This window comes from Chenopodium quinoa, unplaced genomic scaffold (assembly GCF_001683475.1).
Source record: "Chenopodium quinoa cultivar QQ74 unplaced genomic scaffold, ASM168347v1, whole genome shotgun sequence".
NCBI classification, from domain to species: Eukaryota; Viridiplantae; Streptophyta; class Magnoliopsida; order Caryophyllales; family Amaranthaceae; genus Chenopodium; species Chenopodium quinoa.
The window spans coordinates 948,153-962,647 of NW_018743050.1; the positions used below are offsets into that span (position 1 = coordinate 948,153).

Below are 14,495 nucleotides of genomic sequence, written 5' to 3' on the forward strand. Positions count from 1 at the left end.
TGATATTATTATTTTTTAAACTAAGAAGCATTTATTTTATAAGTTCAAATGTTTTGTGTTTTTAGTTCATATAATTCGTGATTACTGTTCAAATATATTGTAGTTCTAGTTCATATAATTTGTGATTAATGTTCAAATACTTTGTGGTTTTAGTTCATATAATTTGTTATTACTGTTCAAATGTTTTATGATTTTATTTAATATATTTTTGTGATTCCTGTTCAAATTTTGATATTGTTATTTTTTAATTCAAGAAGCATTTGTTTTATTACAGCAACCAATTTGAATTTCAACCCAAATCTACCACCCAACACCAATCCAAGAAGCTGAGAATCAAGCTCAAAAGGAGGCTAAGAATCAAGCTAAAAAGGAAAGTCAAAAGGAGACTGAAAATCAAGCTAAAAAGGAAGCTCAAAAGAAGGCTAAGAAAGAGTCGCAAAAGAAGAAAGTTCAGAAGAAGCAAGAAAATGTTAAGAAGAAGAGAGAGGAAGTTCAAAAGAGTGAAATTAAGGAGAAAATAGAGAAAAAGAAGAGATAATGTTGATGATTTCTTTGATCTAGACAATGTTGTGGATCTAAATTATGATCGAAAAAGAAGTAAAAAAATCAGATTAAATAGGGAAGAGTGATCTTATAAAGAAGGAAAAAAAAAAGTTAAGATGGCGGGATTTGAAGAACAAGGTAAAGTTGTGTTTAATTAAGAGAAGAGTGTGTTTAATGCCTAGTCCACATACATAGGATAGGTGGACCAGAGTCTATGTAAGAATTTAGTCTTTCAAAAGCTAGGGCCTTGGAATAGGCCCATGATATCACCATCCAAAACAGTAAAAATAAAGAAGGTTGATTATTTAAACAACAACAACAACAACCACAAAAAAAAAATAAAAAAAAAATAAAAAAAAAAATAAGGGCTGTGTATATTTACAACAATGTGTGTTGTATATAGACATAGTATAATATGGTGTTCTTGACGATTAGATGGAGCATATGGCTAGCATGAAGCAGATGTAGGTTGGTTACTTGGCGTGTGGCTCCTCCAAGGCATGGTGCATTAGATAAATGTTACGCGGTTGAAAGGAGTTCCATGTTTTGATAAGTCCTTTGGAAGGAAGGATTAGTCCCTCCATCTCCCCCCTTCCCTCCCACGTGATGGGGATTCGACTCTTCATAGCCTCCCATTCCTGTGATAGGGTGGGGGGCCCTCCCTCGTAGTTTAACATTTAAAAAGAAAAATGTTCTTTGGAAGGTCATGAAAAAAATATTGTAGACTTTCAACGCTATGACTTGAGAGCATATATGTAACAATTAAAAGGGTTTTTATGAAGGAACACATACGCAAACGGGGAGATTGAGCTGATTTTCAGATTGTTTGAAACAAACCTGATCCCATCTATCCTACACTTTACAATACGTCTGTACAATATCCTCTCCATTTCAAATGGATGTAACAGGTTGACTCTTTATTTATTTATTTATTTATTTATTTATTTCTATGTTATAAATTTTACCAAATATATAAAAACAAATGTTAATATATTATATAGTATGTTTTTAGATTTCTCTTAATGTATATTATCAATATATCAACTTTTCGTAAGTTACACTAACTTATAATTAGAGATATCAATACTCAAACTGATACATTGTCAAGTGTGTCAATCAAACTACTACGACAATTAACTTGATCATAGACGTATGTACATACATTCAAACTAACAAAATTTCATTCTTTCCAGTCTTTTTCATATAGGGAGTGTTCCAAAACAAATCCAACAAGATGTGTTACCCTTCTTTATGTGTGAACCAACTTGAAACAGTAGATGAATGTGGAATAATAATTTGAGTATGTAAAGTTTAAAATGAAAAGTGATATGATGGTCATGCAAAGTAGCTTTGAAATAAATTTGTGCATGCATGAGACTAGTATGTAGTAGCAGCAGCAAATGTGTGTGAAACATCAAATTTATGTCATTTCTTATTTTCTTCCAGCTAAATTATTAAACAGAATTTGTTTGATGACTTTGTACACTGTTTCAACACCCACTAGCATTTGCATCAAATGATTGCATCTTCTTCACCAAATTATTAACAGGATTTGTGTGACCACGGTAATTACACTATTACAGTACATAGACTTCTTTTTTTCTATTTTTTTTTATTTTATTTGTTATGTACAGTAGTCTATTATTAAGTGGAAAATAATTGAGGGGCTCTGAACATCATAAAGATTGTGGATCATAATTTAAAGTTTAATAATATCAAATGTTGTATTATTTTAATTTGTCAGCAGGCGAGTATGATCAGGTTGGGTGATTATCGAATCAGCTTGGTATTATCTAGGGATGGCAATGGATTTGGACCCGACCCGGATCCGTGAATCCAGATCCGTGGACCTGTTTTTTTATTTTTCCTATTAAAAAAAACTAAAATTGTTTGTTTCTAAATTAAAAATGTTGATAATGTTAGTAATGATAAAGATTAACCCTTTCAAGAGATGAATTTTGGATGCTCATATTATAAACATCATCGTTGTTTTTTCACTAGCTCATATGTAACATCGTATTTTTTTTGTTGTTTATAATTTTAATTCAAAATATGAGTGTATAAGTTGGTTAATTTGGGGTTGAACTTAATAACCAACAACGTAAGTTTGAAATAAATTTTTTTGACCCGAACATTACATTTATTGCAAAACAATTAGGCAAAATATATTGGACCCGGATCCATTGGACCCGGCGGATCCGAATCCGGGTCTTCATTTTCTAGACCCGACGGATCCGGGTCGGATTCGGATCCTATATACAAAAACGGGTCTGGATCCGGGTCCATCCGGACCCGGTCCAGATCCGACCCGTTGCCATCCCTAGTATTATCAGTAGAGAGGATTTTTACTTTAAATCCTACAAGTTTTTTTTTTTTTTTTTTTTTTTGACAACGGATACAAACAGGCTATTTATTACTATTAAAGCAAATAAAGTTAACCGACGATTCCCCAGCTATTTGATGAGCTCGATGAACCCGGTGCCGATCCGCCTTGTGTATGCAACAGTAACGAAAGGTAGAGCCAAGGAGAATAATCTTGCGAATGATCCAAAGGTAAGCAATGTTACCATGACCATCCCCCCGAAGAAGGGAAACAAGATTATAGGAGTTAGTGAATACCGTTACCGAATGAAAACCTCGATCCATAGCCCACTGTAACCCATACATGCACGCCAGTGCCTCCGTATGTAAAGCAGAGGTACAAACCCCAAAGTTACTTCCACCAAAGATACGTTCATCAAACGGGTCATCATTATCCACGCACCAACCCATCCCTGGTTGTAGAGAGTCCTTAAACCAGGAGCCATCAATTTGTAGAGAAAGCGCATTTGGCCCTTGAGTACCCTGACCCAACTGAGCCATGTAAAAACCAGGTGGAGGAGAGGCACCCCCGCCGGCCCCCACCGCGTAGTGGGTACTAACAGGAGCATCCGTGCTGACAAAGATTGCATGAGCATTCATAACGTCCGCGAATTGTAAAGAAAAAGGCCGGCAAGCAGTAGACTCCTGAAAGATTCTGGAGTTTCGACATAACCACAGACTCCAAAGCGTACCAATGAAGGTACCTAAGCGAGTACTGGAAGGCCCACCCTGACTAATAAAAAGTCGGATATACTGTAGGATCCAATCTGAGAGAGAAAGGTCTCCATTAAATTCTGAGCGAATGCCGAGGCATCCACCCCTCCAAACCGTTCGAGCATTGAAACACATTCTGAAGAGATGTTGCAAGTCCTTTGGTGCTGACCTACAAAGGTCACAAAAAACATCTTGAATTGGAACCCCTCTATGACTAAGTTCCACCTTGACTGCAAGTGCGCGATGTAGAAGTTTCCATAAGAACAGCTTCCATTTTGGTTGTAACTGAAGAGACCAAAGAACTTTCCAAAAGGAACCCATACTCGAATTAGTTGAAATGGGAGAGAGTTGTTGTTGTAGCATCGCATACCCAGTTTTCACTGAGTACCGGCCCGACGGGGTACCAGACCAGTACCGAAAATCCTCTTGCAGCGTATAAGGTAACTCCATAGCTAACATCGTGGTCGCATCCGAAGGGACAAACCAATCAACAACTTTATCCGTGTTCCACCCTAGTGTTTGAGGATGAATGAAGAAACTGACTGTTTGGGTTGCAGAGTTTTGTAAGGAAATCCCGGGCTTGAACTCAGGAGTACTGCCATTGACCCAGGCAGTTGACTCGGCTAGAATCGAGCGCCCATTACCAACCTTCCAACTGCAGCCTTGTTGTAGAAGAGTATCTGCTTTAAGTAAACCCCGAAGGCCATACGAAGTACGACCAGACACCCGTGGCCGACCGTGAGGGTTGCTGGAAAGAAAGGTCATACGCGCACCGTAAACTTTCGACACGAACAACTGGGGGTTAGTAAAGAGACGCCAAACTTGCTTCATAGTTCAAATGTTGTTGTTAAGAGCATTCATATACAATGGTCACTTGGCCAGGGGCAGGGCCGTCTTAAACAATTTAGGGGGCCTGTGCTATTAATAATTATAGGTCCTCCAAATTAAAAACCACACAAATTTAAATATGAAATTATGTTACCTCTTTTCTTTTTTTTTCTTTTTTTTTTTCTTTTTATGAACATATTATCGTTATTTTTCTTCATTTATATGCTAAAATAAAATACTTATACTCGATCGTATTAATAAGCTTCAATGTTGATAACAAATTATCTTTTTCAAGTTAACTAAACTATTAACATGTACTTCGGAAAACTTATACTCATATAACTCCGTATTAAGTTTATGAATTGATAGAATTTATACTCATATAACTCTATATTAAGTTTTTGAATTAATAGAATTTATTTTTCTTTTAACATACAAAAAAAAAAAAAAAAAAAAAAAAAAACATACAAAAATGCAGTTAATAAGGCTTGTTCCGCTGACCTATCAATTAAGAAGATGGTCTAATCTTGATGCTTAAACCTTTTAGACTTTGCAATTTGAGGCCCTCTTAGTTGCGGGGCTCTGTGCAGTGGGACTGTTTGCACAGGGTCTTAGAGGGGCCTGACAATGGCTAGCTACATGTAAATGTAGTTTTGGGTTGTCACATCATTATTTATTAAATACAAGCAAGTCTTTTATATAATCATTGTAGATGCTCTAAAGGTATAATACAGTGTATGTTAAAGGGTATAGTATCCCTTGTTTTCCCCCTTACTTTCAAGAGTATGTAACACTTGTCAATATTGGATTAAAACAATAACGTTGGCTTATTATGATCCCTCTAATTTTCTTTAGAAAAACAAAGGCTCATCTTACATCGTTCTCATCACTCACATGATCATTTTCTAGATTACTCCATATAATAAAACAAAACTTGACTTTGCATTTTACTTTATTTGGTAATTGATATGAACATTTGATGTAACTATTTGACTATAATTAAGCTTTTCTCATGACTTATCTATACTTTGTGTTATAATCACTCCAATAAACTTGTACAAGTGTATGGTATGACTACCCCAACAACACATACATACATAATAGAACATAGAAAGGTTTACTACAATACAAGAGTTAATAAATCACTAAATAAGGTACAATTTAAGCAATTCTAGCATGAATACTTTAGTGATAATTTGTGACACATATAATTTAGAAGAAGAGAGTGATTATCACAATTTATGTGTGAACCAAAAACTTTCTTGTTTCTTCTCCATAAAGTTCACTACATCCATCTATTGCATGCATGGCTCAAATTCAATTATACTTTATTAAAGTTATGCTAATTAATTAATAAATTAATAAAAGGGAACAGAAAAAGATACATACTCCTATATTAATTAAAGATTAAAAAGGCAACTGTTGCCTAATTAAGGATGGTATTTCACATGACATAGTACTATGTAGTATTGCTTTATTATTACATTGTCAACTGTGACAAACTATTCCTTTAAATCCACCATTTGTTAGTCCATATTTATTACATCAACCAACTAGATTTGGAGTTTTATATTGTTCTTCTTTTCTTTGACTTGCATTATAATAATATTCTTGTTCATAATAGAGAAGAATTCATACAGCTATACAATATACTGTCTAGTAGTTGTATCAGCCCATTTTTTATTCTACGATTTCTACATCATGTGTTCATGAATAATAATGCATTTAACTTGTAAAAATTCTAGCTCGAATACCTTCTTGTAAGGTTTGGTAGTATTACAACATAATTTACTTTTAATTTCATATAAGAGATATAGGAGAAGTGAAAATGTAATATGTCACGTGTCATATTGTCTTATCAAATGTCTCTAGTTGGTCTTAGCTTGGACTACTTGTAAAGTAGTAAGCCTTTTTATTATTATGTTAAAAAATAAAATAAAAAAAAGGTAACTTTTTCTTAATAATATGAAGATTAATTTTGAAATGATAATCTAATTTTATAATAATTTTGTTTTATTAATTTTGATTTGATCAATTGGATCGGATCTTGTCAATATACTTTGTATATGCAAGAATTTTTACAATAGCATTATGTAAGCTAGCCTTGAAAATCATATACAAGTATCTTCTAGCTAGACAAGATTCAAGTATATTAAATAACTTTGAGATATCATATATATATATATATAAAATTTCTTTTGCATCTAGCATACATGCCAACAATATTATAAGAAGAGAGAAAAGTTTTATGAATGAAGTAGTGTACGTACTTCGTACATGCTTGACAATTCAACCTACGCATATATGGCACTTTTCTTTCATATCCCTATTACATTTAGAACAATGTGGCCACAACACTAATTAAAGTTTTGTACCAAAATATCTATATATTGATCGATATATACACCTACATTTGTAGTACTCATGAAGTAAGACTTAAAATATCTTATCAACAACACCCAACATGAAACATTGACTTAAAATGTAAAAATGTAAAATGTCACGTGTTATACTGCTAAATACGAGTCTAGGCCATCCCCTTAATCCAAGAGAGAGAGATTCCACTTTCACAAATACAAAGGGATTTCATCCCAACAACACCCAACATGAAACATTGACTTAAAATGTAAAATGTCACAGTGTCATATTGTTAAAGTGTTTAACTATTTTTTGTTTTTTCAATATGGGACATTTACATGCGTTATTTGGTAAGATATACTTCAACACTTCCTTAATACCATTAAAGGCCCCAAACCTTGGGCCTAGCAATATACTCAAGCCATTAGAAATCCCATACCATAGGCCTGACGACTCTAATACCATGTTGAATACGAAATTGGGCCGCATCCGCAAGAGAGAGAGAGAGAAAGAGAGAGAGAGAGGGAGAGAGAGAGAGAATTCATATCACAAATCCAAATGAGGTTTCATCCCACAACCATATGACAATAAGTGGAGTCGACATTGCATTTTATATGACAATAAAATGTTTCATATCACAAAATCTCTTCATCATTGCATCTAGTAACATACTATCAATCAATCAATCAATTAATCAAAGTCTTATCCCATGAGTGAGTCGGCTACATAAATCAAAAGTGATTATTCCGAATAATCATCCACAAGAATCTTCTACTACTCCATCTCTTGCGATCAAATACTTCAAATCCATATGCCATATCCTTCCCTACTCATTCCAACCAAGTCATTTTTCACTCTCCCTCTACCTCTACCTCGTTTAACCTATCTTGTAAGAAAGATAGAAAAGTTTTAAGAATGAAGTAGTACGGTGGACGTACCTACTACATATACGACACTTTTCTTACTTTCATATCCCTTTTACAATTAGAACAATGGGGTCACAATTCCAACCTTTTGTACCAAAATATCTATGTATTGATCTATATATAGATATTTGTAGTACTCGTATGAATTAAGACCTATAACACCTTATCAACAACACCCAACACAAAACATTGACTTAAAAACATGACAATAACAGGGTTAGTTGGTAATAATAAGTGAAAGATAGCGTAGACTTTTAGTAGTAGGATGGCCTCGGAAATATAGCCGCGCCGGTTGTATATTGAATTTTCTAGTCAGCTCCTTTCTCACACGCAAACTAACACTAGCATGTCAACGGGTGCAAGTCTTTATCATCTCTACACATCTCTTTATTATGTTGCCTCCACTTGGTATCACCTATAACACACATTCCAAGGATAACATTATTTGTTCAAACTATTTTGTCATTAATTTTACTCTCTCCGTCTAATAATATTGTATGCGTCTTCACAAAAATTCTTCGTGTTTGAATTTATGTTTGGACGGTGGTGAGCATCATGCAAAATGAAACGAGTTGCAGTCAAATCAACACGTTACAAAAACTATTCATGTTTCGATGTTATGTTTGGACAGTGATCGTCATGCTGATTAGCAGTCAAATTAGGAAAAACGACTTTAAAGATGGAGATTGAATAGAAGTACATGACTTGCTAAGTTTGTTTATTTTTATTCTTTATGTTTGGATTTTATATGTGATTTTGATATGCGTTTCTAATTTAAGACTTCATTTTATTAGAAAGTATATATTGCTTCGTAGTGATTAGACAACTTTGTTGTTAGGATTAAGACTTTGATTTTGTTCATTAATTGAAATAAGAATAAAAAAAAAAGGAAATACATAATCATAAAATTCATAAGATTTTCTTTAAAAAAAACAAACAAACCTTTTTCTAAATATAATATAATTTATTTTTATTGAGCTGAATGTAATATAATATCATAAATTCTTTTTAATAAACATCATTTTTTATTATTTAGAACAACTTAATGGTTGGCCTATATACTTATTAGCTTAATATGCCACATAAGATTTTCAAGAAGCTATTGTGCTCCAATGGTTAGCAATGCAAGTTGCTTAAGATATTTTTTTAAATTATGTTTACGTATAACCCTCCACTTTTTAATTATTGCACCCCTTGCCTGTTAAGAAAATTTCACAAATATTACCATATCCATTTTAAGAAACAAAATATTTGTGTTCACACTATAAATACCTAATATATTCTTACTTTTAACACTTTATTGTTTAGTTTATGTTTACATCATATGGACAGTTTCGTACTTTTACCCTTATTTCTCTTACTTTTTCCCACTATTAAAAAATGTGTGCCAACCTCTATAGTACAATAATAAAAGAATGGGGGGAGTATTAATTTAGTATTTACTTACTCTTTCAATAAGATAAATAAATAATAAATTTAATTCTTTGTTTTTCCAAGCTAATTAGTTTTGTAGAGTTAATTTGCTTAGTTTGGCCATTATTAAAAAAGCTTCAGTGGTTAGCTATTTACTTTATTAATTTTGAAAATTACAAGCTAATCCCTACAATTTATTTAGTTACACTAGGATCGTGACAACTAAATTCAAGCCATAAGAACCACTCCATAATTTTTTCTTAAAAAATGAATCTTTATTTGCAGCTCTTCTGATAATCTCAATTATACTTCTTTCACGAGGAATGGCAATTCCTGACAATATGATCCTACAATTTTGACAGAATTTATATACAGATCATCTACGCGTATCACACATTAAACTCTGATTTTGTGCAAATACTATTTTTCCAACTTACATACTTCATACTTGTGCTGTTGATTGCAACATTGCATGTTATCACACTGCATTATTATTTTTTTCATACTATATAGTTTATATATATATATATGACTATAAAATGTTAATGTTATATAGGAAATTGAAGAACCCTTCGTCTTATAGTGTTTGCATGTTACTTTATTTTGGAATGTACCAAATTATTATTTGTTTCATCAAATAATGTAGTGGGGCATACATCTTTATTTTTAGTATTTTCAATTCATTTCATTTCATTGTTTCATCAAATACTAATGTTTAACATTGTTGAAGGCATCATGTGTTCATCATAGAACCGATTTCTAGCTAAAAGGGTAAGGTAGAGCCGAAGAAAAGAACACACAAAATTAGATGCTTATTATTAGGCCAAAAAAACTATGTCATATATTAGAAGGATTATTATCATACAACTTAAGCAAACCATATATGAACTCGATCGGACGAACATTCCTAGTAAATCCTTACTAGGATTCATTATAATCGCTACTAGAGAGTTTAAGTATTCGATCGGGAGTTATTTTCTTTTCTGTTTTTTGAAAAAATAAAATAAAATATAAAAGGCAATTTATGGCCAAGATCTCCATGTTGTCAAATGGTGACAAGAATAAATACGTACAGTATCTAGCTAACAATATGCCGCATCTATACGCCCTCACATGAACATATTATATACTCGTAATGTTTAATACGTTGGATTTGTGGAACACACCAAGAGTATAAAGCACAAAATCCTCCATTTAAACGTATGGTATTTCTTGCAATTTTCCCCTTTCTTTTAGGAATATTATATGTATTTGTGTCCTTAAAATATAACACTATGTAACACTGAATCAAAATAAGATATTCTAAATCGAGTAAGGTAAGTCACTCCTAATTAAGTAACTACGCTTTTTAACTCATACTTATTATATAATCATTTATACACATATTATTATAAAATTTTAAAAATTCCCATATATGCCAAGATTACTTTGCCTAAATTACTTTATATTATCATTCTTATGATAAATTTCCATAGCCTTTAAAATTAATTTGAGTAGCTAGCGTTGCCCAAAAACCCCTTAAAAACAACAAAAGGTAAACATTGAAGAAAAGAGATTTAAAAACGCAATTAATGCATGCGGTGTGGCTAACCAAATGTTGCACCTTTTTTTTTTCTCTTTTTTTTTGAAGCCAAATGTTGTACTTTTTCAGTCAACTTGAGTTTTTATTCTCTATAAATTCTCTTCCTAACTATATCCCTCGTTAGTTTCTTTCTCACACATCACACAACAATCTCTCTTTCTCTCTTTTCACTTTCTCTCTCTAAAATTCACTTCAATTCTAAGAATTTTGAAAAACACAACAACAACTCAACAACCATGTTGTTCCCAGCGGTTGTTTCTAGAGTTATAGAATGGCTTGTTTATCAACTCTTTGTCAACTCTTGTTTTCCCGTTGCTAGAAAAATCAGAAACTATAGTTTCCATCTTTTGAAAAACCCTTCTTTTAAATCAACAACCCACCAACACCAACAACAACCATCTTCAACGTCGTACCAAAGTTTATCAAAACACTTGAATAAAATAATGGACCGACATTTTAATACTATGGTTTGTGATTTTAATGGAACATTATTAAGATCACAATCTTTCTTCCCATTTTTCATGTTGGTTGCTTTTGAAGGTGGTAGTTTAATAAGATCATTTCTTTTGCTCTTATCATACCCCTTTATTTATTTTTTAGACTATGATTTTCAACTTAGGGTTATGATTTTTATAACATTTTGTGGGCTTAAGGTAAAAAATATGGCTTGTGTTGAAAGGACCGTTTTACCCAAGTTTTACCTTGAGGAGGTAAATTATCATGTTTATCAAGCTTTAACTAGGGCAAATTATAAGGCTGTTTTTACACGTGTCCCAAGGGTAATGGTTGAAGGGTTTCTTAAGGAGTATTTGAAGGTTGATCAAGTTTTTGGGACTGAGTTGAACGTAATTGGAAATTACTATTCTGGCCTTTTATCTCATGAAGGTTTGCTTGTTAAGTATAGGTCAATTAAGGAATATTTTTCAGATGCAAGACCTGATTTTTGCATTGGAAATTCAACCTTTGTTGATCACTTCTTCATGCAATTTTGCAAGGTAAATGTTTATTTACTTTTTTACATATATATTTTGTAATTTATTTATGCATCAATTACTTATTAATTACATTTTATATATGTTGTTTAATTTTTTTTTTATTTTTTTATTATGACTTTCTATATTTGTTTGTTTTTAAGAATACATATTTAGGCAAAACAAACCATAGATAGTATAGTCAAAGTTAGGTAATGTCACAAGTACATGCAAAACAAACAACAAGAATTGTAGTGATTGACTGATTGCTAATTAAAGTAGGTGTCCTTAAAAAACACCAATAATGCATGAAAATATAAAGGGAAATGAATTATTAACTACATTATTATTGTTTCTTGGATTTTCCAATTTTTTTCTACATTATTATTGTTCCTTGGATTTTCCATTATTTTTATTTTTATTTTATTATAAATTTATAAGTAATTTAGTACTGAAATTTGAATTTCCCTAACCTTAAAATAAGAGAAAAATAAATAAAGTTGTTTATTTATAAGTTTTATTTATGCATCTACTTTATTTTTTTGTGGCTACTCCATTCATATAATTATAAATGTGATGTGATGCAACCAAATAATTAGTTTATTCTTTTAACTAAAAATACATGGAACAATCTTTGTGCTAGAAATCTTTCATGTATTTTATAAGATTTATATTATAGTTAGTCATGCCACTGACTCACTGAATTTTTATGATTTTTCCTATGTATTTTTCATTTTTACCCCTATTATTAATAAATAAGCATCAAAAGGCCACTCTCTATTTACTTAGGAGGCGGTATAGTAATAAATTTAAATTATCACTATTATATTGTTGTGTTGGTGTTCAATTGTTCATGAGGCAACAAATCATGCATCTAGTAATTCAGGCTCTTGACATGTTTCATGATTTCAATTTTGACCAAGAAAAGAAATAATAATTGACTTACAAGAAGATAAATATCATTGTCACACACATAGCATTTAATGATATCATAAATACATAGTGTATGATAAATATTATAGTAATGTAATAAGTTTTTAAAATTTATGTTACAGGAAGCATATGTTGTGGACCTACAAGAAGATGACAAAATATGCAAAAATGAGGAAGTAACATCATCAAAAATAATGCCAAGGGACAAATATCCTAAGCCCTTAATATTTCATGATGGAAGATTAGCTTTTCTTCCTACACCATCAGCTACTTTGTGCATGTTCATGTGGCTTCCCTTAGGGATTCTTCTTGCCATTTTTAGGGTTGTTGTGGGTGTTTACTTGCCTTTTAAGTTGTCCAATCTATTAGGGCAACTAAGTGGCATACGCCTACGAATCAAGGGGACATCCCTTAATTTAAACCCTAGTAACGGCCACAAAGGTGTCCTATACGTGTGCACGCATAGGACACTTTTGGACCCAGTCATCCTTGGCGTGTGTCTTAAAAAACCCTTGACTGCTGTCACGTATAGTCTGAGTAAAACATCAGAAATAATCGCACCAATTAAAACTGTCCGATTAACACGTGATCGGAAAATTGACGGCGAAACAATGGAAAGGCTCTTAAGTGAAGGTGACCTAGTGGTGTGCCCTGAGGGGACCACGTGTAGGGAACCCTACTTGTTACGATTTAGCTCATTGTTTGCGGAATTAGCGGATGATATTGTACCGGTCGCCTTAGAGACAAAGGTGACCATGTTCTATGGGACGACCGCCAGTGGGCTAAAATGTTTGGACCCAATATTCTTTTTAATGAACCCAAGTCCTATTTACTACCTAGATGTGCTAGGGAAGGTGCCAAAAGAAATGACTTGTGCTGGTGGTAAATCATGTTTCGAAGTGGCTAACAATTTGCAAAGACAATTGGCTAATGCCTTGGATTTCGAGTGTACATCTCTTACTAGGAAGGACAAGTACTTAATGTTAGCTGGAAATGAAGGAAAGGTCGGTCCATGACCATATAGTATATTTTTATTTTTATTTTTATTATTATCTTTATTTTGAATGTTTATCCTAATTTGGATGAATTTTAGGACATAGAATATTAGAAATATTAGTTATATATATATATAAATAGGAGTTTTTTTTTTTTTTTTGGATCATGTATCCCAACCTTTTTTTTTTGGCTATATTCCGATGTAACACAGACGAAAATGCACTAATATTATTGTAGTAGGTGGGATTTTATTATTTGGTTGTGTACTATTCTTTTATGTAATATATTTCATAATGGAGTATATATTTTGTTATCCATTAATTATTCTGATACAACTACATTATTTTATGTCAAGCAATTGATTTATAACTATAAATAGACAGACAGTTTTATCATAAAGTTCTCATTCTTCTCAATGTAATGCTATTTCCGTTCTCATTTCTCAGTCATCTCATTTTTATTTTTTGGTTAAATCAAACTTTTTGATATGAGGTTATAATCCTTAGAAATACAAAGTATTTTTTTATCCGTAAAAATCTATGTAAATCAGTAAAAATATTATTTCACAATAAAAAAATAATTTTTTTTTAAAAAATACGTATACACTCATGAATTGGTAAAGAAATCAATTTGAGCGAAAAAAAGTAATGATACGTTTAATACTCATCTTTTATATTAGGGTTAAAAAGAAATGAAACAATTAGTTTTCTTTTATTCACATTTTCATTTTTTATATATTTTTGTAAAAGAAATATATACTTAACAAATGTAGAAACATAGGTCCAAATTAAATGGCTTGGTGTGAGTTTGGGAGTTCTGGTCTAAATTCGGTCCGATCCTAGCTAGCACATTGTCTAGTCTCTAGATAGG

At 32.1% G+C, this 14,495-nt stretch overlaps 1 protein-coding gene across 1 annotated transcript; it reads left to right on the plus strand.

Moving 5' to 3' along the window:
* Positions 1 to 10,605: 10,605 nt before the first annotated feature.
* Positions 10,606 to 14,098, plus strand: LOC110730860 (glycerol-3-phosphate acyltransferase 1-like). The gene is made up of 2 exons (XM_021910692.1): positions 10,606 to 11,720; positions 12,752 to 14,098. Exons 1-2 carry the CDS (start codon positions 10,962 to 10,964, stop codon positions 13,643 to 13,645), a joined length of 1,653 nt encoding a protein of 550 aa, XP_021766384.1. The 5' UTR covers positions 10,606 to 10,961; the 3' UTR covers positions 13,646 to 14,098.
* Positions 14,099 to 14,495: the final 397 nt, after the last annotated feature.